We start from the raw sequence: 24142 nt of genomic DNA, 5'->3' as shown, positions 1-24142 counted from the left end.
AGGTTGTCGCCGGTCGCCGCTGGCGGTCACCAAGTCCCCAAAGGACCGGTCGTCACTGGTTGTCCCCCGTTGCTGCTGGTCGTCACTAAGTCTCCGAAGGACCGATCGTCACTGGTGGTCACTGGTTGTGGCTGGTCGTCGCTAAGTCCCCAGAGGACGGGTCGTCACTTGGTGGTCACCAAGTCCCCAAAGGACCGGTCGTCTCTGGTCGTGGCCGCTGGCCGTCACTGTCTCCAGAGGACTGGTCGTCACTGGTGGTGACTGGTGGTGGCCGGAGGCGACGAGGTCCCTCCCCGTGCCCCAGCCCGCCGGCGCCGCGGGGCAGAGAGGCGGAGGGTCTTGGAGCAGGGGCCGGAGCCCGGCTGGGCCGGACGGGAAGCTTGAGGCTGGGCTGGGCCCGGCCGGGGAGGCGGGCACCGGGCACCAGGCGCCACCCCGCCATCCGATCGCTCGGCGAGCGCTGAGAATCCAGCCTGGCAAAGCCAACCGTGCCTGCCCGCCTCGCTGACCATCGCCGGTCCCCATCCCCAGCGGCGTTTCGGCGGGGGCTGGGAACCATCGGCCTGGGGCCAGTCTCTGCCTCTCTTTCCTCCCCCTCTCCCTCCTCCTCCCTCTTCTCCCTCCGCCTCTCTTCCCTCCTCCGCCCCTCCCATCCCCTCCTTGCCCTCCTGAATCTTCCCCTCCTTCCTCCACCTAGGAGCAACTGAGCCGGACCTTTGGGGGGGGGGGGGGACAAAAGAGCCGTCCCCCGCTGGCTCGGCCTCTCCCTCCTGCCCTCTTTCCCTCCGGGAATCTCCAAGGCTAAAGCTGCGCTGCTGACCGCTGTCCGGCCGGCCTGTCCCGTCCTATCCCGTTCGGCCGTTTCCACTGCTGGGGCATCTCTCCTCCTCTTTCTCCTCCTCCTCGTCGTCTTCCACCCGCTCTTCGTCCTCGACGGTCGCATCTTTCCCGCGCCCCACCTGGCCCCCGACAGGAGGAAAGTTGCGGGCGGCTGCGGGGCGGGCGGCAAGGGGGTGGCCAGGTAGGGAGCCCGAGGATGGGGCTGTGCCCGCCGCCCTGGCCTTTCCTCGCCCTGGCTCTGCCCCTGCTTCTGCCTCTGGCCGTCCTCGGCTTCACGGACGAGACGCTGGAGAAAGTGGCCAAGTCCGAGGGCTACTGCAGCCGGATCCTGCGAGCCCAGGGCACCCGCCGAGAGGGCTACAACGAGTTTAGCCTCCGGGTGGAGGGCGACCCGGAGAGGTACCAGCCGGGACACAGCTACCGAGGTAGGGGCGGGACTCTCGGGTGGGGCATGGGGGTGGTGCGGGGGGGGGGGGCAGAGAGGAGGGGGCGATCAACCTGGCTGGGGGGGGATGGTCAGGACACCCCCACCCACCCTCCATCCCACCCTAAGGGATGTGCTAAGGGGGGCCCCCGGGAAACGCTCCCTCTCCCCTCGTTCATCCATTCATAGTAATGATGATAATGCTGGTATTTGCTAAGCGCTCACTATGTGCCGAGCGCTGTTCTAAGCACTAGGGGTAGGTACGAGGCATTCAGAGGGTTCCACGTGTTACAGAGGAGGCACAGAGAAGTTAAGCGGCTTGCCCAAGGTCACACGGCAGGCGAGCGGCAGAGCCGGGATTAGAACCCACGTCTTCCGACTCCCAAGCCCGGCTCTTTCCGCTACGCCGCGCTGCTCCCATCCTCTTCCTTAAGCGCTTTCCGTGTGCGGAGCGCTGTACTAAGCGCTTGGGAAAGTACAGTGTAGCAGTAAAGGGGGGTAATCTCTGGCCACGACGATCTCACAGAGGCATCCTGGCGGTCCTGGCGTCCCGGATTTCTCTTCCCCTTTCCCCGGTTATCCCGGGTTATCCCGGCTCTGCCACTTGTCTGCTGGGGGACCTTGGGCGAGGCGCTTCGCTTCTCTGGGCCTCAGTTTCCTCAACTGTACTACGGGGATTAAGACTGTGAGCCCCATGTGGGACAGGGACTGTGTCCAACCCGATCTGCTTGTCCGTTCCCACGTCCCATCGTTTAGCACATTGCCTGGCACATAGTAAGCGCTTAACAAATACCATCATCATCATCACCCCAGTCCATCCCCTCCTCCCTCCCCCGCCAAGACCCCCGCCGGCGTCCTGGCCATTCCACCCCCGAGGCTCCTTTCCAGAAGAAGCCTCCGGGGAGGGCTGATTAGGGTATTTAGTCAGCGCTTACTACTTAGGGGTAGATACAAGGTAATCAGGTTGTCCCACGTGGGGCTCACGGTCTTAATCCCCATTTTACACTAAGGCACAGAGAAGTGAATCGGCTTGCCCAAGGTCACACAGCAGCCGAATGGCGGAGTGGGATTAGAACCCACGTCCTCTGACTCCCAAGCCCGCGCTCCTGCCACTAAGACAGGCTGCTTCTCCCCCGGGGTTGGGATGTCTCCCCTAAAAGACTTGGGAGGGTCTGGGGCCTTGAAGGGGCAGGGGGGGTCGGGTCTGTGTCAGCTCCCGGTGGGGAAGAGGGTTTGAACCCCTCCCTTGACCCCTGCATGAGGGGGCTACGACCCCCGGGCTCCTATCTTGAAACACTGCTCCTCGCCCATCTCCCTGTATCCGCGCTCTTCCCGGGAGTCAACCGAGGCGTTTGATTTTCCTTGCAAACCGAGTGTGGGCTGGCATTTCCCACCTCCTGGAGTTTGGGACCGGATGGAACGGCCCAGCCCCCCACTCATCCGTCGTCCCCACACCCCCGGGTCGAAGGACAGAAACCGGGGGTCATCCGGGGGCGGACGGGAGTTTGGGGGATTTGAGGGGATGGAGGGAATCCTGATCTCTGGCCACGACCGAGGGGCTGGCAGGCTGGGACTAGCGGAAAGATTCTGGGCAGACTGGGTCAGGCTGGGTGGGATGGTGGGGTGACACCAGGCCCCATCCCCGCTGACCCTGCCTCTCCTCCCACCTGGCCATCCAGCTCTGATGTCCGGGGGAGGGTCGCGGGGGTGAGGACCGGTCACTCCGGGAGGAGCTCCTGGAGGGGAGGGAAGCTCACCCACAGAAAGTTTGGGGAGAAGAAGCAGCTCCGGTCAGACTAGCCCGTAAAAACCCCCTCCCTCCTGGTTCCAGCTGCTGGAGTCCCGTCCCCACCCCTTCTCGGGAATTGCTTTCTGCTTTCCCGGGATCCATTCCCCCTCCTCGGCCCCCGGCATGTCCTCCCCCTCCCCCTGTCCAGTGACAGCCGGGGAAGGACGGTCCATAGATGCTCTCCATCCCAGGTGGCCTGGGGGCAGAGTTTCTAGTTGAAAAAAGGGGGCTGGGGTCCAGCGTCAAATCTGTCCCTACAGCTCACCCTGTTCCCACCCACTCTCCCGAAATGGCCAGCCTGGGAGCCTCCTCCCTTTAAAACCGAGGTGCCTGCCCGGACCAGCCAGGAATTCTCCTCTTCCCTCCGAGATTCCCCCCAGGAAGCCCCATTTCCAAACCCCATTCACCCCACTGACCCGTGGCTCTCTTGCCCAGCTCCTCTTTTTGCCCTTCCCTGGACACCTACCCATCCCCCACTCTCCCCTACACTGGTCTCTCCAGACTTTACCCCAAAACCCAGTGCTTGAATGCCCAGTGGCGAATAGGTTTGGAATAGGAAAGCTGAATTTTAAATGCCTCGAGGAGGGCTTTGAAGGATGTCATCCCCCATCAGAACAGGTCTGAAAAGCTTGTCCCAACTCCTCCATGCTTCCACTGGGGGAATCCCCTGGAGATGCTGCCCCATGTCTGACTAGTCCCTGTGAACCTGGCAAAGTGCCCAGACTCGAAACGCTCCTCTGGGTAGAACTGTGAGCCCCAAGCGGGACGGGGACTGTATCTACTCCGGCGCTTAGTACAGTGCTCAGCACACAATAAGTGCTAAGCACATATCATTAAAAAAAACTGATTTTTTTTTTTTACTAGGTTTTTCCCCCTTTGAAATTCACAGAGAAACTCTTGTTCTGCATTTTCTTCTGATTCCCTCTCAGAGTTGTCCCCTGCCAAGGAAGCAAAAAAGGAAGAGAAATCCATTTATGGCTAAAAGATCCTACCGAACATTGCCATGGTATTGCATCGGGGGTTGGTGAGGCAAGTCTAGTATTTAGTATTTATTGAACGCTTACTATGTGCAGAGCACTGTACTTAGCACTTGGAATGTACATGTCGGTAACAGATAGAGACAGTCCCTGCCCTTTGACGGGCTTACAGTCTAATCGGGGGAGAAGTCTAGAGTTCAGAACTCCTGTCCCACCTATTGCGCACCCTCCTTCCACCTTCTTCGAGGCACAATTTAGAAGGGAGCTGAATGGCCAGGAGCTGTACAGAGGCATACTGGGGAGATGGAGAGAGAGGGCGAATCCATTCAGTGAGACCTTGCGGGCATCTGGCCGCTGGGTCCAGTCTTCAAAACCAGCTGGCTTGTAGTCATCAGGAGTCCCACAAGCCCCAGCCGCAGGGTCCAATTTAGCTGGCCTGGACATAGAGCAAACCTGCCTACAACTCACCAAGGCCAATGTTACCCTCATCCAAGGCCCTGGCTTACTGGCAGTCGTGTGCGCTTCTTTCCAACCCTGAGGGGGGCTATTTGCAGGTCAGCAGCAGCCTTGGGGGAGGAGGAGGATTAGGAGGAAGAGGAGGAGAAGTAGAAGAGGAAGGAGGAAAAGGAGGGGAGGAGAAGGTGAAGGAGAAGAAGGATGAAGAAGGGCAGAAGGAGAAGGGGAGGAGGAGGAGGAGGAAGAAGAGAAGGGGAGGAGAGGAGGAGGAAGATGAGGAGAGGGAGGAGAAGGAAGAGGAAGAGAAGGAGGAAGAAAAGGGGGAGAAGAAGGAGGAGGAGGGAAAAGAAGAGGAAGAGGAGAAGGGGAAGGATGAGGAAGAAGGAGGAAGAAGTGAAGAAGGGGGGAAGAGGAGGAGGAGGAGGGTTGACTTTGAAGAGGAGCCTGGCAGGACGGCTTTGGAGACACCCAGCAGGCAAAGCATGTAGGGTATCCATTCCTGTGATGGTTAACCATTCCAGATTAAAGAGACTGTTGGAAGTTACATGAGAGGGGCACTTGGTTGAAGAGAAACTCGTTTCCTCCCATGGAATGGAAATTTATGGAATTGACTCATCCTCGCCTCCTGCATATTGTCTGATATTTTGTAGGCATTCTGAATTAGTGCGTAGAGACACAAGCTCAAAGTTTTTAAATGCTCAGTTTCTGGTCACCATTCAGTCATCAGCTGTTGTTTATTGTGTCCATACTACTACTGTGTCCACACCACACAACAAAACTCGGAAAAAAAGACGAAGGCTTACCTGTGGTGCTGTGACAGCATTTGGTTGGAATGCACTTCATTCATATATTCCTGTTCTAGACTGACCTCTTTAAAGTGCAACGTTGGCATATAGGAAAAGTCTGGATACATGGCTGGACATGATCCTTACTGAATCCCTCTGGTGCTAATTGACCACTTATTAGTGGCAATTAATGGCAAAATCCCCTGTGGTGAAACGTCCCAGAGTCCTGCCTTAGGCCTTTAACAAAATCAAATTTGGAGGTCTTGGTCCTCTCACCATGGACATTTTCCAGCTCAAACAAATTACTGATGAGATCAGCACAGAGGACTGCAAGGGTCAAGATAACCCCAGGCCTGTGACCGTGGAGAAATTGCATGTTTATGATCAAGCAAGCAAGCAAGTAATCAGAGGTATCTATTGAGTGCTTACTGTACGAAGAGCACTGTCATAAGCACGTGATAGAGTTTGGTAGATATGAAGAAGCGGTATGGTCTAGTGGATAGAGCATGGGCCCAAGAGTCAGAAGGATTTGGGCTCTACTCCCAGTTTTGCCACTTGTCTGCTGTGTGACCTTGAGCAAGTCACTTTACCTCTCTCTGTCTCAGTTACATCCTCTGTTAAATGGCAATTAAGAACAAACCCCATGTCTCAAATCTCATTTGGATTACCCAACTCAGAGCTTAGTACAGCGCCCGGCAGACAGTAATCTCAAAACGAGTACCCCAGTTATTATTATATGATCCCTGCCTTTAAGGACTCAGTGGGAGAGGTAAAGTTGTCCATTCTCTCCCTCACTCTGGGCACCTCCGGAACTTTAATTCCACAAGTTTGGGGTTCAAGTGAGAGAGTGAACCTCTGGATGGGAGGTATTCATTTTGATGACAATTTCCCTCTTCCCTTTCTCCCCGCAGTGACCCTCTCTGCTGCCACACCTTCCTACTTCAGAGGCTTCACACTGATCGCCCTTAAAGAGGACCGAGAAGGAGACAAGGAAGAAGACCATGCCGGGACCTTCCAGGTAGGGGAAACTATCACTCTGCAGGATACATGGATTTGTCCTGGCCGAGGAAATCGAGAACACTTCCCCCAACTGACCAGAGGTGTTTTGGGCTGCTCAGAAGAATGATGGAGTCTGAGCCTTCCGAGCCTTGGTTGCGCTTTGCTCTTTTACAAATGGTAACTTTGTGATTGACTTGGTAATTCTTTAAGTGTATGGGAAGCGAGAGAGACAGCCAAATTGGAGGGAGTTCAAAGGAAAGCCAAAAGGACTATTAAGAGAACAGAGAGATTGATTTATGAGGAAAGATTAAAAGAATTAAACATGTTTAGCTTGGCTAACGGAAGACTGAGAGGGTGGGGAGAGGGAGGAGGGGATATGATAACTGTCTTCAAATGTCAGAAGGGTGTAAGTGGTGTTGGAGAAGAGAAGGGGATATTATTTAGCTTCATACAAAAGGGCAGCCCTGGAATGTTAAGGGAAGGATTCGGGCCATAAATCATCTCCCTCATCTGGGGAAGGATCTTTGGAGGAAGGTGGGGGAATTGTCCCCTTCCAGATAGAATGGGCAAATGCTCAGAAAGCAGGCTCTAAGGACCAATGTGGCCCTAGGAAGCAGGCAGATCTGATGCACCAGATCCTAGGATTACGAGTCTCTGCTTGGGAAACAGCACATATAGGAAAAGCCGGACTTGGATAGTTAATCGGGACTCGACATTTCACATTTTTATTCATTCAATCAACCAATCGTATTTATTGAGCGCTTACTTTATGCAGAGCACTGTACTAAGTGCTTGGAAAGTGCAATTCAGCAACAGAGACAATCCCAACAACAGGCTCACAGTCTAGAAGGGGGAGGCAGATAACAAAAAACAAGTAGACAGGCATCAGTAGCATCAAAATAGATCAATAGAATTAAAGATATGTCCACATCATTAATAAAATGGAGTAATAAATATGTACAAATATACACAAGTGCTGTGGGGCAGGGAAGGGGGTAGAGCAGAGGGAGGGAGTAGGGGCGATGGGGAGGAGAGGAGGAACAGAGAAAAAGGGGGGCTCAGTCTGGGAAGGCCTCCTGGAGGAGGTAAGCTCTCAGTAGGGCTTTGAAGAAGGGAAGAGAGTTAGTTTGGTCAATGTGAGGAGGGAGGGCAATCCAGGCCAGAGGTAAGGATGTGGGCCGGGGGTCGATGGCGGGACAGGCGAGAACGAGGCACAGTGAGGAGGTTAGTGGCAGAGGAGTGGAGCAGTGAGGAGGTTAGTGGCAGAGGAGTGGAGTGTGTGGGCTGTGCTGTAGGAGAAGATAAGGGAGGTGAGGTGTGGGGGAAAGGTGATGGTGAGCTTTGAAGCCAAAAGTAAGGAGTTTTTGCTTCGTGTGAAGGGTGATAGGCAACCACTGGAGATTTTTGGGGAGGGGAGTGACATTCATTCAATAGTATTTATTGAGCACTTACTATGTGCAGAGCACTGTACTAAGCGCTTGGAATGTAGAATTCGGCAACAGATAGAGACAATCCCTGCCCAATGATAGGCTCACAGTCTAACTGGGGGAGACAGATGGACAAAAACAAGATGACATAATCACGATAAAGAGAATCAAGGGGATGTACACCTCATTAACAAAATAAATAGGGTAATAAAAATATATACAAATGTATATACAAATGACATGCCCAGAGAGTTTCTGTAATAAGATAATCGCGGCAGCAGAGTGAAGTATAGACTGAGGTGGGGAGAGACAGGAGGGTGGGAGATCAGAAAGGAGGTTGATGCAGTGATCACGTCGGGATATGATGAGAGATTGTATCAACAAAGAAGCAGTTTGGAAGGAGAGCAAAGGTGGATCTTGGTGATGTTGTGAAGGTGTAATGTACTATGAGACTTCTTGTGCCCGTCAGCTCTGATGTCGTCTGGGAGGGGCAGAGGGGTGACAGTGGATGAGCCGAAGGAAGGGAGAAGAAGACCACTAAGTTTCATTCATTTTCAACAATCACTCTTGTCATCCGTATTTTCAAGAATAATGGAGGACCCATTCATGCATGTGCATGCATATACACACAGACATAAGCACACATATACACACAGACACACATGCACACATACACACGCATGACCCCACTAAGAACATAAAAATTAATTCACCAGAAAGATGAAATGGTGAATGAGACTGCTAAGGGTGTATGTGGCTGCTTAACTACATGTCTGCTTATTGTTATTTTGTACTCTCCCAAGCGCTTAGTATAGTACTTTTCACATAGTAAGTGCTCAATAAACATTATTGAATGAATGAATGAATAAATGAAAGGTCTCTCTGCTTGCAGTTCACATTATCCTCCTCTTTGGCTGTGGACTGGAGGGCAGGTCCATTCTTTTAAGGTTCTCATTCGGCTTTCTTGGCTATCAGCACTTCTGTACGGATCTTCAAATTATGTATGATCAATCACACGTTTCTAAAAATGTATGTCTCTAGACTGTATACTAGACTATAAGCTCGTTGTGGACAGAAAATGTGTCTGCTAATTCTGTTATACTGTACTCTCCCAAGCATTTAGTCCAGTGTGCTGCAATAAATAGCAATAAATATGACTGATTATTGTTTGATCCAGGAGCAGCCTCGTGCTGAGCAGGTGGTTGTGTGTGTGTGTGTGGTTGTCTCTTGCCAGAGGGACCTGTTCTGGATTTTCCTGACCTCCAGCTATCTCTCCGTGGGCAAAGACCTTCCAACGTTGGATGAACTCAACTTGAATAGTTCTGAACCTTGCTTTGAAAGTAAAATTTCTCTCCAATTGTCTGTCTGGCATGAAGGTTTACTGGAAGATTCAAATACACCTGGCTCTTTCTCTGTGCAATACCCCCCCTCAAGCAAATATACTTAATGTTTAACCTCTTCATCATTACCACTCGTTCAAGGTAGTTTCTTCTAGTTTTCTTCCACTTGTTTCCGTGCAATGTCAATGGCAGTCATTAGTTTCTCATACAAATTTAAGTCATAATGAGTGTTGCACCAAAGTCCAGTGACCTTAACTGGTATATTGATTCCGAGAGACGAAGGTGAGATTAAACTTTACATTTTGGAAATGGGGTAAGGAGATTACGTGAATCTCCCTGAAAGAGGTAAGTGTAGTTTTGGGAATAGTTGGAGCTTCAGCAGAAGATGGAGTATTCATCTGCAGAAAGCACTTCTAATTTTAAGCCAGGGAACTTGTCTACCAATTCTGTTATACTCTTCTGATAGTTTAGCCCAGTGTCCTGCACGCAGTAAGTACTTAGTAAATACAGTTGATTGATTGACTGATAGTTAAGGAAATAACTTAGGGTCACAGGTGATAAAGGGAAAACATGTTGATGCCCCAATCCCGGAAAATGTGTGACAAACATTGTGTTGGGTGTCGCTGGGGTGGAAGACTGATCTGAACTCTTGGATTTGAGGATCTCCAAGTGCCTGAGATGGCTCAGGATTCCGGAGACTGGAGAATTCTGGGAGTAAGTCCCCTACGGTCCTGGTCTTGCCTGGATGATTTAGTCTCAGCTCTCAGAATCTCAGAGGATACCCGGAACTTCTCCTGAGGAGGAACACTTTATTATCCGGTCTTGGCCCAAGGTAGGATTCCCTCCACCCGTGGACTGGGCAAATTCCTGAGTTGCTAGGTCCCAGGGCAGAACATCTAGGTGTTGGCCTTCAGGGGGTTGTTTTGGGTATTGTTCTAAGTGACTTCACTGGGAGGTGGGGTGAGGGGCAGGGTAGAGAGCTAGCTGTTCCACATTACTCAGGAAAAAGAGTCAATGGAAGCTTACCCACCATTCACTAGTGTTTATCGAGCACTTCCTATGTGCAGAGCACTGTACTAAGCGCTTGGAATGTACAATTTGGCAATAGATAGAGACAATCACTGCCCAATAACAGGCTCACAGTCTAAAGTCTGAACGGGGGAGACAGGCAGCAAAGCAAAGCAGAACAAAACAAGTAGTCTGGCATAGATATCATAAAAATAAATAGAATCATACATATATACACATCATTAACAAATTAGAGTAATAATATATACAAATAAGCACAGTGCTGAGGGAAAGGGGGAAGAGCAGAGGGTGGGAAAAGGGAGAATGGGGAGGGGAGGAGGAGCAGAAGGAAAGGGGGGCTCAGTCTGGGAAGGCCTCCTGGAGAAGGTGAGCTCTCAGCAGGGTTTTGAAGAGGGGAAGAGAGTTAAGTTGCTCACCAGCAAGTGAGCAAATGCCCATCTATCCTCTGAGATCACCTGACTCTCCTGTAGACTGTAAGATAGTTCTGGGCAGGGAATGTATCTGTTATATTGTATTGTACTCTCTCAAGCACTTATTTCAGTGCTCTGCACACAGGAAGTGCTCAACAATTAACTGATTGATTGATTTCTTTGTGAAAGATACAAAGATCTCCAGTTCCTTAGCAATAATTTCACACCTGTCTTTATCACCAGGGAGAGTGCTAAAATATGTGTGACTGTTTTTTTTGTAAAGTTCTGTAGTGTGCTGGGTCTGGTCAATACCAAGATGTGGGGTCCCTGCTTGACTATTCTTTATGTCATAAAAGAAGTCCAGCGTAGCCCATGAACTCAGAGGAACACATACCAACGTGTGAAGACAGTTAAGGTCCTTTGGATTCTATTTCTGTAATCTTGTTCGGAAAGAGAGAAAGTGGAGGTGAAACTGAGTGAGAGAAAAAAGATTGGATTCAAAACTGGAGAGTGGAAGGCAAGAGGAGGAGGTAGGAGAGGGAAACAAGAAAATTTGGAGCAGAGCAGGAAAGCGGTATAGCCTAGTGGATTGACCGTGGGCTTGGGAGTCAGAATATTTGGGATCTAATCCTGGCTTCCCTACTTGCCTGCCGTGTGACTTTGGGGAAATCACCTAACTTCTCTGTGCCTCAGTTTCCTCATCTGTAAAATGAAGACTTGATACCTGTTCACCCTCCTAGTTAGACTGTGAGCCCCGTGTGGAGCAGGGACTATGTCCAATTTGGTGTATCTTGCACCTAGATGAGTACTCTGTACAGTACCTGGCACACAGTAAGTGCTTAATAAATGCCACAGTTATTACTATCATTATTATCAGTGATGCTAGGGAAGTAGGGATGGGGAAGAGCTAAAAGAAAAGGCAGACAGGAAGGGGTATGGAATAGCAGTGAACAATATTGATTTCTGAGCAGAAAACCACTAGCAAACAAGGACAACAGACCATCAGAGAATCCCAGGAGGTGACCAGGCCTCTCAGAGGTAATCTGGTCACATCCCCTGCCTTCAGGTCAGGCTGCTTCTGCTCTTTCCTTAACAATTTCTGGAGCTGGAGGCACCACAATGGCCCTTGGTAGCTAGCACTGGTGTTTTATCTCCCTGCAATCCAAGAAGTTCTTCTTTGTGTCCAATGCAAATCTCTCCTGCTTTAATGTCAGTCCATTTCCTCCCTTTCCATTCTCAGTGGAGAGGAAAAGCAGCTAATTAGTATCATCCCCATAAAAGCCCTTCATATCAATGGTATTTATTGAACATTTACTATGGGTAGGCTTGTTGTGGGCAGGGAATGTGTCTCTTTAGTGCTGTATTGTACTCTCCCAAGCACTTAGTACAGTACTCTACACACAGTAACTGATTGAATGAATGAATGAATGTGCAGAGTAGTCAGCTTTCTCTTCTCTCACATCAACAACCCAAATTCCTTTTACTTTCTCCAAGTGTGGTCTAATAGGGAAAGAGAAGGACCTAGTTTCTAATCCTGGCTTTGCCACTTATCTACTGTGTGACCCTAGAGAAGTCACTTTACTTCTCTGCACCTCAGTTACCTCATCTGTAAAATGAGAATTAAGACTGTGAGTCCCACATGGGACTTGGACTGTGTCCAACCTCATTAACTTGCATCTACCCCAGAGCTTAATACAGCGCCTGGCACAAAGTAAGCTCTTAAATACCATACTACCAGAAAAGGTAGATACAAGGTAATCAGGTTGGACACAGTGCCTGTCCCACCTGGGGCTCATGGTCTGAAGTCGGGGGGGAGAACAGGTATTGAATCCCCATTTGATGGGCGAGGAAGCTGAGGCATAGCGGAGGAACTTGGATTAGAACTCAAGTCCTCTGATTCCAAGGCCTAGCTCTTTCCACTGGGCCACACTTCACCACAACACTGCAACACTGCACCATCATCCCGGCTAACTTGATCCCAGCCCCGCTCAAACCTGGGGAACTTGGGGGAGGGCTGAGGCTGTAGATTGCCTAATTAACCTTCGGGAGATCTTGGCATGTGCAGGCATTCCATTGTACTGGATTCTCTTAAGAAAGGCAGGAAAGGTCTCTCGTCCTGCCTGAGGGGAATTAGATACTCTAAGCAGCTCATGCCAAATGTGGAAGTATTATATAAATCCTGGAAAAACAAATAAGCGGTGCCTGGTGGCCTCTCCCTGGGGCTCAGACAACAAGCCTCTAGAAGCCTAGGATCGTGTCCTTGGGTAAATCATATACTGAACTTTTGCCCGTAATAAATACTGAAGAATCAGCAGAACTACTTCCTCAGTGTACCAGGCAAGTGAGAACACATTATGCACATATTCGTAATTTATTCATTTCTATTAATTTTTCATTGTGGGTAGGGAATACGTCTGTTATATTGTTTTATTGTACTCTCCCAAGTGCTAGTATAGTGCTCCGCATACAATGAGTGCTCAGTAAATGCGATTGACTGACTGACATTGGGGCTCTGATGCTGGTGCAAGTCTATCATCCTCAAACAGTAACGATGTTTATCTTCTAGACTGTGAGCCCACTGTCGGCAGGGATTGTCTGTATTTGTTGCTGAATTGTACTTCCTAAGCGCTTAGTACAGTGCTCTGCACACAGTTAGCGGTCAATAAATACGATTGAATGAATGAATCTGGGCCAAACCTCCTTCTCTTCCTCTTCTCCCTGCTGATCCAGGTGGGCGTCTAGCAGGAAGGGCCCAGTTCTGAAGGATGGGACTCCATTGCATGATGCATCAGTTGGGAAAGGACAAGAGAGTGGGTGATATGATCCTTACCCTCAAGGAGCAATTAATCAAGTACAACAACAATCTAGTGTGGCGTCTAGCCCATTTACAGGGAAGGAGCAGTTGCCCCAACCTCAACCCCACCCATCCTGCCCATTTGCTACCCAGTGACTGCCAGTTCCATCAAAGTAGGAGTGAGCCACCAGACCTGCCGACAGAAGCACGGCAGCCTCAAGGGGGTCAGTGATTGTGTTGATTCTGGCACCTCTATCAATCAGTCCATCAATCAATAGTATTTATTGAGAGCTTACTATGTGTAGACCACTGTAATAATAATAACAATGGAATTTAAGTGCTTACGATGTGGCAGGCACTGTACTAAGCGCTGCAGTGGATACAGCAAATTAGGTCAGACACAGTCCCCATTTTACACATGGGGGAACTGAGGCACAGAGAAGTGCCCAAGATCACACAGCAGACAAGTGGCAGAGCTATGATTAGAACCCAGGTCCTTCTGACTCCCAGGTCTGTGCTCTCTCTACTAGGCACACTGCTTCTCTGTACCAAGTGCTTGGAAGAATACAACAGAATTACCAGAAACATTCCCTGCCTAATTTTTATAATTTATAATAATTGTGGTATTTTGTTAAGCACTTACTATGTATCAAGCACTGTACTAAGTGCTGTGATGAATACAAGCATATCCAGTTGGACACAGTCCCTGTCCCACATGGGGCTCACAGTCTTAATATCCGTTTTACAGATGAGGCAACTGAGGCACAGAGAAGTGAAGTGACTTGCCCAGGAGACAAGTGGCAAAGCCAAAATTAGAACCCGTGACCTGCTGACTCCCAGGTTTACCGTCTAGAGGGGACTTCCTATGTCCACAGCACTGGAATCAGCTGCAGACCCAGATCAGGAGACTAGAAACCCTTTCCTCCCTTGTCACTTGTTAACTAATACGAACAACGTTGGAAATCATCCCTTTTCAATCAATCCAACAGTCAACGAGGGGAAGGTGCTTAACGAGAGTTTAATAATAATGTTGGTATTTGTTAAGCGCTTACTATGTGCAGAGCACTGTTCTAAGCACTGGGGCAGACACAGGGGAATCAGGTTGTCCCACTTGGGGCTCACAGTCTTAATCCCCATTTTACAGATGAGGTAACTGAGGCACAGAGAAGTTAAGTGACTTGCCCATAGTCACACAGTTTACTGTGTGCAGAGCATTGTACTTAGCTCTTGGGAAAGTACAGTACAGAGTGGAGCATTCTTCCCACAAAGAACTTACAGTCCAGTGGCGGGGAGAATTGCAATTGGAGATGAATGTGTATGGATGGGATATTTTTATTTAACGGTATGTTTTCAGCATACCATTTTCATTTTGAGGACTCTTTGCAGGAAAATAAGCCCCAAGGTAGAAGCATGTGGCTGAAAGCTCTTCAGAATTCCATGTTATTTGCCAACTATGGAGGCAGTGGATTAAAAAAAATCTCCCTCTCTCTTTTTCCACAAGAGTAGTATTTTTCCTCTAACATCTCATATGAAAGACTAGTATTAGCCCTTACCAGAATTTGAGCACTTATGTACATATCCCTAATTCATTCATTTATATTACTATCTGTCCCCCTCTCTAGACCATAAGCTCGGTGTGGGCAGGGAATGTGTCTACCGACTCCGTGGTATTGTACTCTTCTAAACTCTTAGTACAGGGCTCGGCACACAGTAAACACTCAATAAGTACGACTGATTGATTGATCCCAATGCGTCGCTTCAAAAATATTAAGACTATCAAAGGCTTTAGTGAGTGGGTGTTAAATTGCAGTTTCTAAATAGTCCCAAAGCACTTAATGTACTACGGTACAAGGACAATAATTCATTAGATTATTTAATTAGGTTTTGCAAACTATTTGCAGGCTGGAAACTGCATTCCAATATTCTGATGAATATTGTAAAAATCTGGAACAACTGAATTCATTTTTCCCCAGAACAATTTCTGAGTGGGTTTTTTTTTTACTCTCTTTCTGCATGCGTGGTATTAATGATTGCTATGACTCCGGCATTCACGCAAGACAAAGAGTGAAATCCATTTTTGACAAATACACTCCTCTGCCTCAACACTTGTTGAGAACACCTGGGACGAGTAGTCTTGAGGTGCCGTCAGACTTCCCACGACATGTCGGAGGAACTGCGAGGAGGGCTCTAAGGCGGGAAGACAGGGGAAGAGTGACATAGATGAAATGTCACCTGCAAAGAGTCATTTTTACTGAGTTGACTCCTGAATGAACTCTATTCACCTCAGAGAATGATCACCAAATTAAGTTCCATTTGCTCTCCCAAGAGCTTAGTACAATACGCTGCACAGTAAGCACTAAATAGAGCACCCAATAGAGAAGCAACAAGGCCTAGTGGCTACAGCCGAGCCTGGGAGTCAGAAGGGACTGAGTTCTAATCCTGGCTCCGCCGCTTGTCTGCTGTGTGTCCTTGGGTAAGTCACTTCACTTCTCTGGGCCTCAGTTACTTCATCTGTAAAGTGGAGAAGAATTCATTCGTTCTTTCACTCGATCATATTTAATGAACTCTTGCTGTGTGCAGAGCACTGTACTAAGTGCTTGCGATGGTACAGTGCAAGAATGAACAGACACATTCCCTGCCGACAACAAGCTTACAGTCTAGAGGGGGAGACAGACATTACCATAAATAAATAAATTACAGAAGACTGTGAGTCCCATGAGGGACAGGGACTGTCTCCAACCTGATTTGCTTGCATCCGCTGCAGTGCTTTGTACAGTGCCTGGCTCTTAGTAAGTGGTTAACAAATAACACAATCATTATTGTTATCAATAAATATGACTGACTGATTGATTTGCTCCATGCCTTTGACAAGAGCAAAGAAGAGAGCAGAGTTCAAATCAGAGCTGAGCTGATGGAAATAGATGTATGATGCTGGTTCATCTTTCCAAGGTCTCAGTATCTCCCCTCCCTCCGATCATAACTTCCTCCAGGCAGCACCTTAACCCTGTGGTGTTCTCAGTGGAGTAAGTTAGGTGTCGTGGGTATTTGCTGTATCTTGATGGTTTTCCAGACCATTTTTATTTGATTAATGACGGATTCAGTTACCGGCTTCCAAGCTTCCATCGGAACTACTTCCTAGTGAAATTAGTATCGTGAAAATTACTCATTGTGAAAATTTTATGCAGTTGTGTTTGACCGGGAAAACGGCATTAAGTCCAAAGCAGCACATTCAACTCAACGGCTTTGGGGAACCATCCGCCAGAATGAGAAATGTGTCACCAGTAACTTAGGACCGTTATTTCCTGTAAAGAGCTATTTGTCGAAGGGGATTTGAAAGGCAAAAAGAATGCTCCCATTTTCTCCTCACAGAACCCTGGGAGGGTGAGATAACAGTGAGAGAGAGAGAGACCCCGAGAAAGGGGTCATGGGTATCCTGATGTGATAAAGCACACAAAACTAGTAAGATTTGGGATGCTGCATCTGTAGGGAGTCTGACCACAGTCCGTCTCGGCAGCCTGCAAACGACTGTTCATAAAATATCACACTGCCATTATAAAACTAAGAACAACTAATGTCTTTCAAAGAAAACACTTAGTTTTCACATTTGGCAGATATTTTGCATATTTGTTCAATGTTCCAGTTGATAAATTTGGTTTGCCTGTGTAAACTGCCTAGTAAAAATCAGTTTCAAAAGGTGAAGCGGTATCCAACTCCCTGGGTTTTATGAACTGTTCGAAATGGATGGTGGTTAGAATATTCTGGTCATTTTCTCTGATGGTCAGAGGTGCTGAGAAGCAGATCTCTGAGCAGGGAGCTCAACACCCAGTGCTACATAAGCCATTCCTGAGAATTTTAGGATGTAAACTTCCCCTTGAATCCCAAAGTTGCCTCAGTGCACACTCCAAATGGCTTTCCTTTTCATGCTTTTAGGTGTGATATGTGTGAAACCTTTGAGACATTTGCTGCTATAATAACAGTATTTGTTATGCACTATGTGCCAAGCACTGTTTTAAGTGCTGGGGTAGTTACAAGACAATCAGGTTGGACAAAGTCCCTGTCCCACATGGGCTTCACAATCTTCACCCCCATTTTACAAATGAGATAACTGAGGCACAGAGAAGTGAAGTGACTTGCCAAACAAAGGTCACACAACGGACAAGTGGCAGAGCCAGGATTAGAACCTATGACCTTCTGACTCCCAGGCCTGTGCTCTATCCACTATGCCATGCTGCTGGCTAGGCAATGGAGCTGGGTCCCAGCACCTCAACAGTGTTTCTGTTCAACTGAAATCAATTCAAATCAGTGTTTCTGATAGAGAAGCAGCGTGGCTCAGTGGAAAGAGCCTGGGCTTGGGAGTCAGAGGTCATGGGTCCGAATCCCGGCTCTGCCACTTGTCAGCTGTGTGACTGTGGGCAAGTCACTTAACTTCTCTAGGCCTCAGTTACCTCATCTGTAAAATGGGGATTAAGACTGGGAGCCTTATATGGGGCAACCTGATTACCCTGTATACCCCAGCGCTTAGAACAGTGCTCTGCACATACTAAGCGCTTAATACATACCAACGTTATTATCAATAAGAAGAGATTTTGGATCTTGGGAGCCCTTTCCCTGAATGCTCCTCTAGTTCCACAGCATCCACCTCTGGCTCTCTCATCCCCACACTGAGCAGCTCAAGCGGATCTGGTCAGCCATCATTAATCATCAATCTAAAGGGTCCTGATCTCATCAATGGCCCAGCTGTTCAGACTCCCGCTTGCCCATACGAGGGAGACACGGACCAGTGCTTTTCTCCTTTCCGTCTTCTTTCTTTGCTCTCTCCAATGGGAGCCATGAAAGGGTGTCTCCGTGATCTCGAGACTCCCTTTCCTCTGTCTTTTCCCTACGGTTAGGTTAGCAGGCAGAAAATATTCCCCACCCCTCCTTCTTCAAAGCGAATAAAGATCTCTAGGCTAGAGGGAAAGAGCTCAGAATACACACCTAACTACTTACCAGTAGCTCTCAGATCTTCTAAATTCTCTCACCCAGTCATGGACCTTGGACTCATCCTAACAATGTGTAGTCTTTTCGTCCTTCACATTCACACAAAACCTTGGAATGATCTTGTTCAGAAAGTTAATAATAATGATAATTATGGCATTTGTTAAGCTCTTACTACATGCCAAGCACTGCTGTAAATGCTGGGGTAGATACAAGGTAATCAGGTTGTCCCATGTGGGGCTTACAGTCAATCCCCATTTTACAGATGAGGTAACTGAGTCACAGAGAAGTTAAGTGGCTAATCTGAAGGCAATTTTCACTGGAGCACTTTATAATTAGACATTATCGGTTAGTCACTCATCTGACTGACCCCCAAATCCTACTTTCCAGTACCACAGGGAATCAAGAGTTCACTGTTGAAGAAATAAATGAATGATCCCATAAGAAAGCTGGAGATTTCCAGAGATTCAACAAATACCATCATGTAGAACATAATCAATCAATTCATCAATCAGTCATATTTATTGAGCGCTTACTGTGTGCAGAACACTAAACTAAGCACTTGGGAGAGGACAACCTGACAGAGTTGTTAGAAACGTTCCCCGAAGAATTCTTTTTATTTTGGTATAGAATGATTGGATTAGAAATTCTAAGAGTGTAGACACGTGGTTGAGGTGTGAGCTGCCTCATCATTATCATCAGCATCACCATTTTTTTAATAGTATTTGTTAAGCACTTACTATGTGTCAAACACTGTTCTAAGGACCGGGGTAACTGGGTTGGACTCAGTCCAAACACAGTCCAGCCACAGTCCTCCCACATGGGGCTTACAGTTTAAGTAGCAGGGAGAATAGGCTTTGAACCCATTTTGCAGTTGAGGAAACTGAAGTAGAGAAAAGTAAAGTGGCTTGCCAAAGGTCGCACAGCAGGCAAGTGAAGCAGCCAGGAAGCAGACAGGATCGACCGTAAGCTTATGGTGGGCAGGGAATGTGTCTACCAGCTCTTGTGTATTGGACACTCCCAAGTGCTTTGTACAGTGCTCTGCACAGAGTAAATGCTCAGTAAATACCACTGATTCACCGATTGATTGATTTCCCAGAGGAACGGCGGAAAGAGCCCGGGCTTCGGAGTCAGAGGTCATGGGTTCGACTCCCGGCTCTGCCATTTGTCAGTTGTGTGACCGTGGGCAAGTCACTTCACTTCTCTGTGCCTCAGTTACCTCATCTGTAAAATGGGGATTAACTGTGAGCCTCACGTGGGACAACCTGATGACCCTGTATCTACCCCAGTGCTTAGAACAGTGCTCTGCACATAGTAAGCGCTTAACAAATACCAACATTAACAAATACCATCATTATTAACTATAGTGTCCATGACCCTGTTTCTCCTTTCTTTATCCTAATCTCCCTCGTTATGGGCAGGGAACACGTCTGCTAATTTTGTTCTATTGTACTCTACAACTACACATCCACACTCTCGGAATTTCTAATCCAATAATTCTACAGCAAAGTAGTAGGAGTTCATTACAGAACTTGTCTACCAACTCTGTTACAGTGTATCCTCCCAAACGCTTAGTATAGCGCTCTGCACACAGTAAGCACTCAGTAAGTGCAACTGATTGATTAATTGATTGATTTGATTCTACGTGACAGCATTTGTTGAACCTCTGGAAATCTCCAGCTATCTTATGGGATCATTAATTTATTTTGTTATAGTGAAGTCTTGATTCTCTGTGGTAATGGGAAGCAGGATATGGTTAACATGGGTAAGTGAAATCCAGGGAAGCCAAAATCTTTAATTTAGCCAATAGCTTCAGGTTTTCTCTCAATAAACTTCATCCCCCATGGTGATAATAATAATAGTGGGACAGTAATGAATAATTATGGTACTTATTAAGTGCTTACTATGTGCCATGCATTCATTTAATCATATTTATTGAACACTTACTGTGTGCAGAGCACTGTACTAAGCACTTGGGAAAGTACAATACAACAATAAACAGTGACATTCCCTGCCCACAGTGAGCTCATAGGTACTATATGGAGTATTGAAGAAGGCACAAGATAATTAATCAATCACATTTTTTGAGCCCTTACCTGTGTGCAGAGCACTGTTCTAAGCACTTGGGAGAGTACAGTATAACAGAGTTGCCTGGTTGTACACAGACCCTATTCCAATGAGGCTCACAGTCATTTTACAGATGAGGAAACTGAGGCAGTGAGAATTTAAGTGGCTTGCCCAAGGTCCCACAGCAGACGTGAGATGGAAACAGGATCAGCAGTCAGGTCCTCTGGTCACAGGCCCTTTCCACTAGGCCAAGCTTCTTCCCATGGCAAAGTAGTTCTTCATCTTCAACCTTCTCATGGTTTACTGGAAATATTTTTTGCATGTGTGCATGATTGTAGAGCTGAAAAGAAAAATGCACAGTTAACAGACTCTCTCAAGCTGTGACGCCAAACCCTAGGCTTTCAGTTTGCTGCTGCAAGAGCCACTTACAGTGTTTGTGGCTGTTTTCTTCTCTGCCTCCTCAATTCAGAGACTGAGAAAACACTTGGTTCCTGCCAGTAAAATTCCAGGATAGCTTTTGCTTTCTTAACTTTCAACTTGAACTTTGTCAAGTTAGTGGTATCTGGGAAATTCTATGGCAGGCCCCCAGTATTCCTTATACTGAGACAATAGTAATACTGATAACTATAATAATAATAATATTTTTCAGTGCTTCCTAAATACCAAGCACTGTTCTGCGTAGATATACGGTATCAGTTTGGACACAGTCCCTCTCCCTTTGTGTGGCTAACAGTCTGGGTAGGAGGGAGTGGGATTTAATCCTCATTTTACAGATGAGTTAACTGAGGCCCAGAGAAGTGAAGTGACTTGCCCAAGGTCACACAGCAGACACGAGGCAGAGCTGGGATTAGAACCAAGTCCTCTGACTCCCAGACCCATTGTCTTTCCACTAAGCCCCGCTGCTTCTTTGAATCTTTCTACAGCTCTTTCAGTCAGTCAGTAGTATGAACACCCTCAAGAAATTTACAGTATATTGGAAGGGCAGACACTATAATAATAATGTTGGTATTTGTTAAGCGCTTACTTTGTGCAGAGCACTGTTCTAAGCGCTGGGATAGATAGAGGGTAATCAGGTTGTCCCACGGGAGGCTTGCAATTTTCATCCCCATTTTACAGATGAGGGAACTGGGTACCTACAGCCAGAAAAGAAAGGGGATAAGTACAATATTTAGTGCCACATAGAAGGGAGAAGTAGCATGGCCTGGTGCCTGATACAACAAACATGGATAGAACCTATCCACAGAACATAAGTAGTACATGGGCCTGGGTGTCAGGAGGAGCTGGATTCTAATCCTGACTGCCATCTTTTCTTTAAGACCTTGAGCAAGTCACTTAACTTCTCTGTTCTTCAGTTTCCTCATCTGTAAAATGGGGATTAAGAATGTGAGCTCTATGTGGGACAGGCACTGGGTCCAACCTGATTATCTTGTATCTACCCCAGTGTTTAGAACAGTGCCTGGCACATGGTAAGTGCTTAACAAATTCCACAATCATTATTATTATTACTAGGGTATGTAAGATGTGTGTGTGTTGCGTGTGTTTGTATGTGCTGAGGAGGTTTGTGAAAACACAAGTGTTTAGATGCAGCAAAAGTAATAAAAGGGCATTTGGGGGGGATAGCATTTGGGGAGAGTAGAATTTGACCAAGGAAGGACTCCTGGAGGTGTGATTCCTGAAGGACTTTGAAAATGTGGAGAGCTGTAGTTTGTCTGATATTGACGGGGTGGGAGCTCTACACCTGAGGAAGGGTGTGAAGAAGAGGTCAATGCCAGGCACAGTGAATACATTAACAAGAACATATACATTTTGGTTCTATCTCCAGACCCTTTCCAACTCCAAGGAAATAGGCAGGCTAACTCCAGTGGCCAGCCCTGTTCAAAGATATGTGGGGTCAAAGTCTTTTTTTGTTTCTTTTTTCTTTTAATGGTTTTGCTATGTGCTTACTACTACTACTAATAATAATAATGTTGGTATTAAGGGCTTACTATGTGCAGAGCACTGTTCTAAGCACTGGGGTAGATACAGGGTAATCAGGTTGTCCCACATGAGGCTCACAGTTTTAATCCCCATTTTACAGATGAGGTAACTGAGGCACAGAGAAGTTAAGTGACTTGCCCACAGTCAGCTGCCAAGTGGCAGAGTCGGGATTTGAACCCATGACCTTTGACTCCCAAGCCCGTTCTCTTTCCTCTGAGCCACGCTGCGTCTCTATGTGCCAGGCACTGTACTAAGCACTGGGGGAGAGACAAGCTGATCAGGTTGGACACAATTCATGTCCCACATGGTGCTCAGAACCTTAAACCCCATTTGACAGATGAGGTAACTGAAGCACAGAAAAGTGAAGTGACTTTCTCAAGCTCACACAGCAGATTAGCAGAGCTGGGATTAGAACCCATAACCTTTTGACTTCCAGGCCCGTGCTTCCGACTAGGCCACACTGCTTCGATCACTCATATTTACTGAGTGCTTACTAGGTTTAGAGCACTGTACTAAGCCCTTGGGGGAGTACAGTGCAACAGAATCAGCAGACATGTTTCCTGCTCATAACGACATTACAGTTTAGTGGGGGAGGCAGGCATGAATATGAATAAATTAACAACTTAAAATATATAATTTGAAAATATATTCTTTAGGAAGTCCTCACGAAACCAGTCTCTGGTAGTGAATCCAAATCTCTGCTCATGAGTAGTCCATTTTTTTGAGCTTTCCACTCCTGGGGTGGTACTGACGTCATTACTTTAGATTTTGGGGTGGATTTTTTTGCCTAATGGGGGTTGTCAGATGTTGGTCCTGTTGTGTTGATTTGGTTTGAATCCTTATGGAACACTTCTTTTTCTTCATGAATATTCATCATTGTGGGGGCATACGCTCTGATGCATGTGGCAAAGCAATGCTATTTTAGAGGTAATCACAAGGTCAACAGGAGTTCAGCGATGCTTCTGGAAAGCAGTGGAAGCCCTGAGATACAGGAACGCTGTGAATGTCAGTCCTCTGCTAAAGAGTTTTCTCTCTGAAAAGTGGAGAGCGTATACCGCCTGTGGGATTGGTATCTGTGAGCTGTCCTTCCAGAGAATTTGGTTTCGCTTTCTGTTGATGGTTTCTCTGTAATAGTCTTATGGACCCGACCAATTCCAATGTGCATAGTCTCATCCTTATTTCTGTGTGAATCCTGTTTACTGACTCACAGAGCACCTTGATCTTAATGCAACCTTTATTTTTCTTCTATTTAGGTCACATCCTTTTCATATTTGTTTGAATAGTATTTGTTAAGCGTTACGTGCCAGGTACCGCACTAACCACTGAGGTAAGTGCAAGATAATCAGTTTGGATGCAGTGCATGTCCCACATGCAGCTCACAGTCTGAATCCCTAATTATCAGATAAGGTAATGGAGGCACAGGGAAATAAAGTGACTTGCCCCAAGTCACGCAGCAGACAGGTGGAGGAGGCAGGATTAGAAATTGTGTCCTTTTGACGCCCAGGTGTATGCTCTTCTTACTAGACCATGCTGCTGTAAGATCACTGTGGACAGGGAATGTTTCAGTTTATTGTTATATTGTGCAATCCCAAGGGTTTAGTACAGTGCTCTGCACACAGTAAGTGCTCAATAAATGCGATTGAATGAATGAATGAATGCTTCCCTGCTTTTGTAATGCAAGGAGAAACCCTCCTCCAGATGGGAGTGATGGTTGGGCATCTTTTCTAACCTCTTCTCCTTTCAAGGTGAGCAGTCTTTCTCTCAAATTCACTGAGGACAGCCCTTGCTGCTGCTTCTCCTAGAACAAGGCCAAGATTCCCAGCTTTTGCCCTTCCCTGCCTTCTGACGTTT

General features: G+C 47.4%; 1 protein-coding gene across 3 annotated transcripts in view; it reads left to right on the top strand.

Moving 5' to 3' along the window:
- The first annotated feature begins 703 nt into the window (after positions 1 to 703).
- SPON1 (spondin 1) overlaps positions 704 to 24142 on the top strand; it is a 387007-nt gene continuing 363568 nt past the window's right edge. For 2 of the 3 annotated variants that reach the window (XM_039911465.1, XM_029060288.2), the window contains exons 1-2: positions 707 to 1265; positions 6183 to 6289. In XM_039911465.1, coding sequence (XP_039767399.1) covers positions 1037 to 1265; positions 6183 to 6289 — 336 coding nt within the window. In that variant the 5' untranslated portion in view covers positions 707 to 1036. Of the gene's footprint in view, positions 1266 to 6182; positions 6290 to 24142 lie in introns of all 3 variants that reach the window. The other variant, XM_039911464.1, reaches the window with a different exon arrangement.

This window comes from Ornithorhynchus anatinus, chromosome 3 (genome assembly GCF_004115215.2).
Source record: "Ornithorhynchus anatinus isolate Pmale09 chromosome 3, mOrnAna1.pri.v4, whole genome shotgun sequence".
Lineage (NCBI taxonomy): Eukaryota > Metazoa > Chordata > Mammalia > Monotremata > Ornithorhynchidae > Ornithorhynchus > Ornithorhynchus anatinus.
This window is presented reverse-complemented; position numbering and strand designations above follow the sequence as displayed.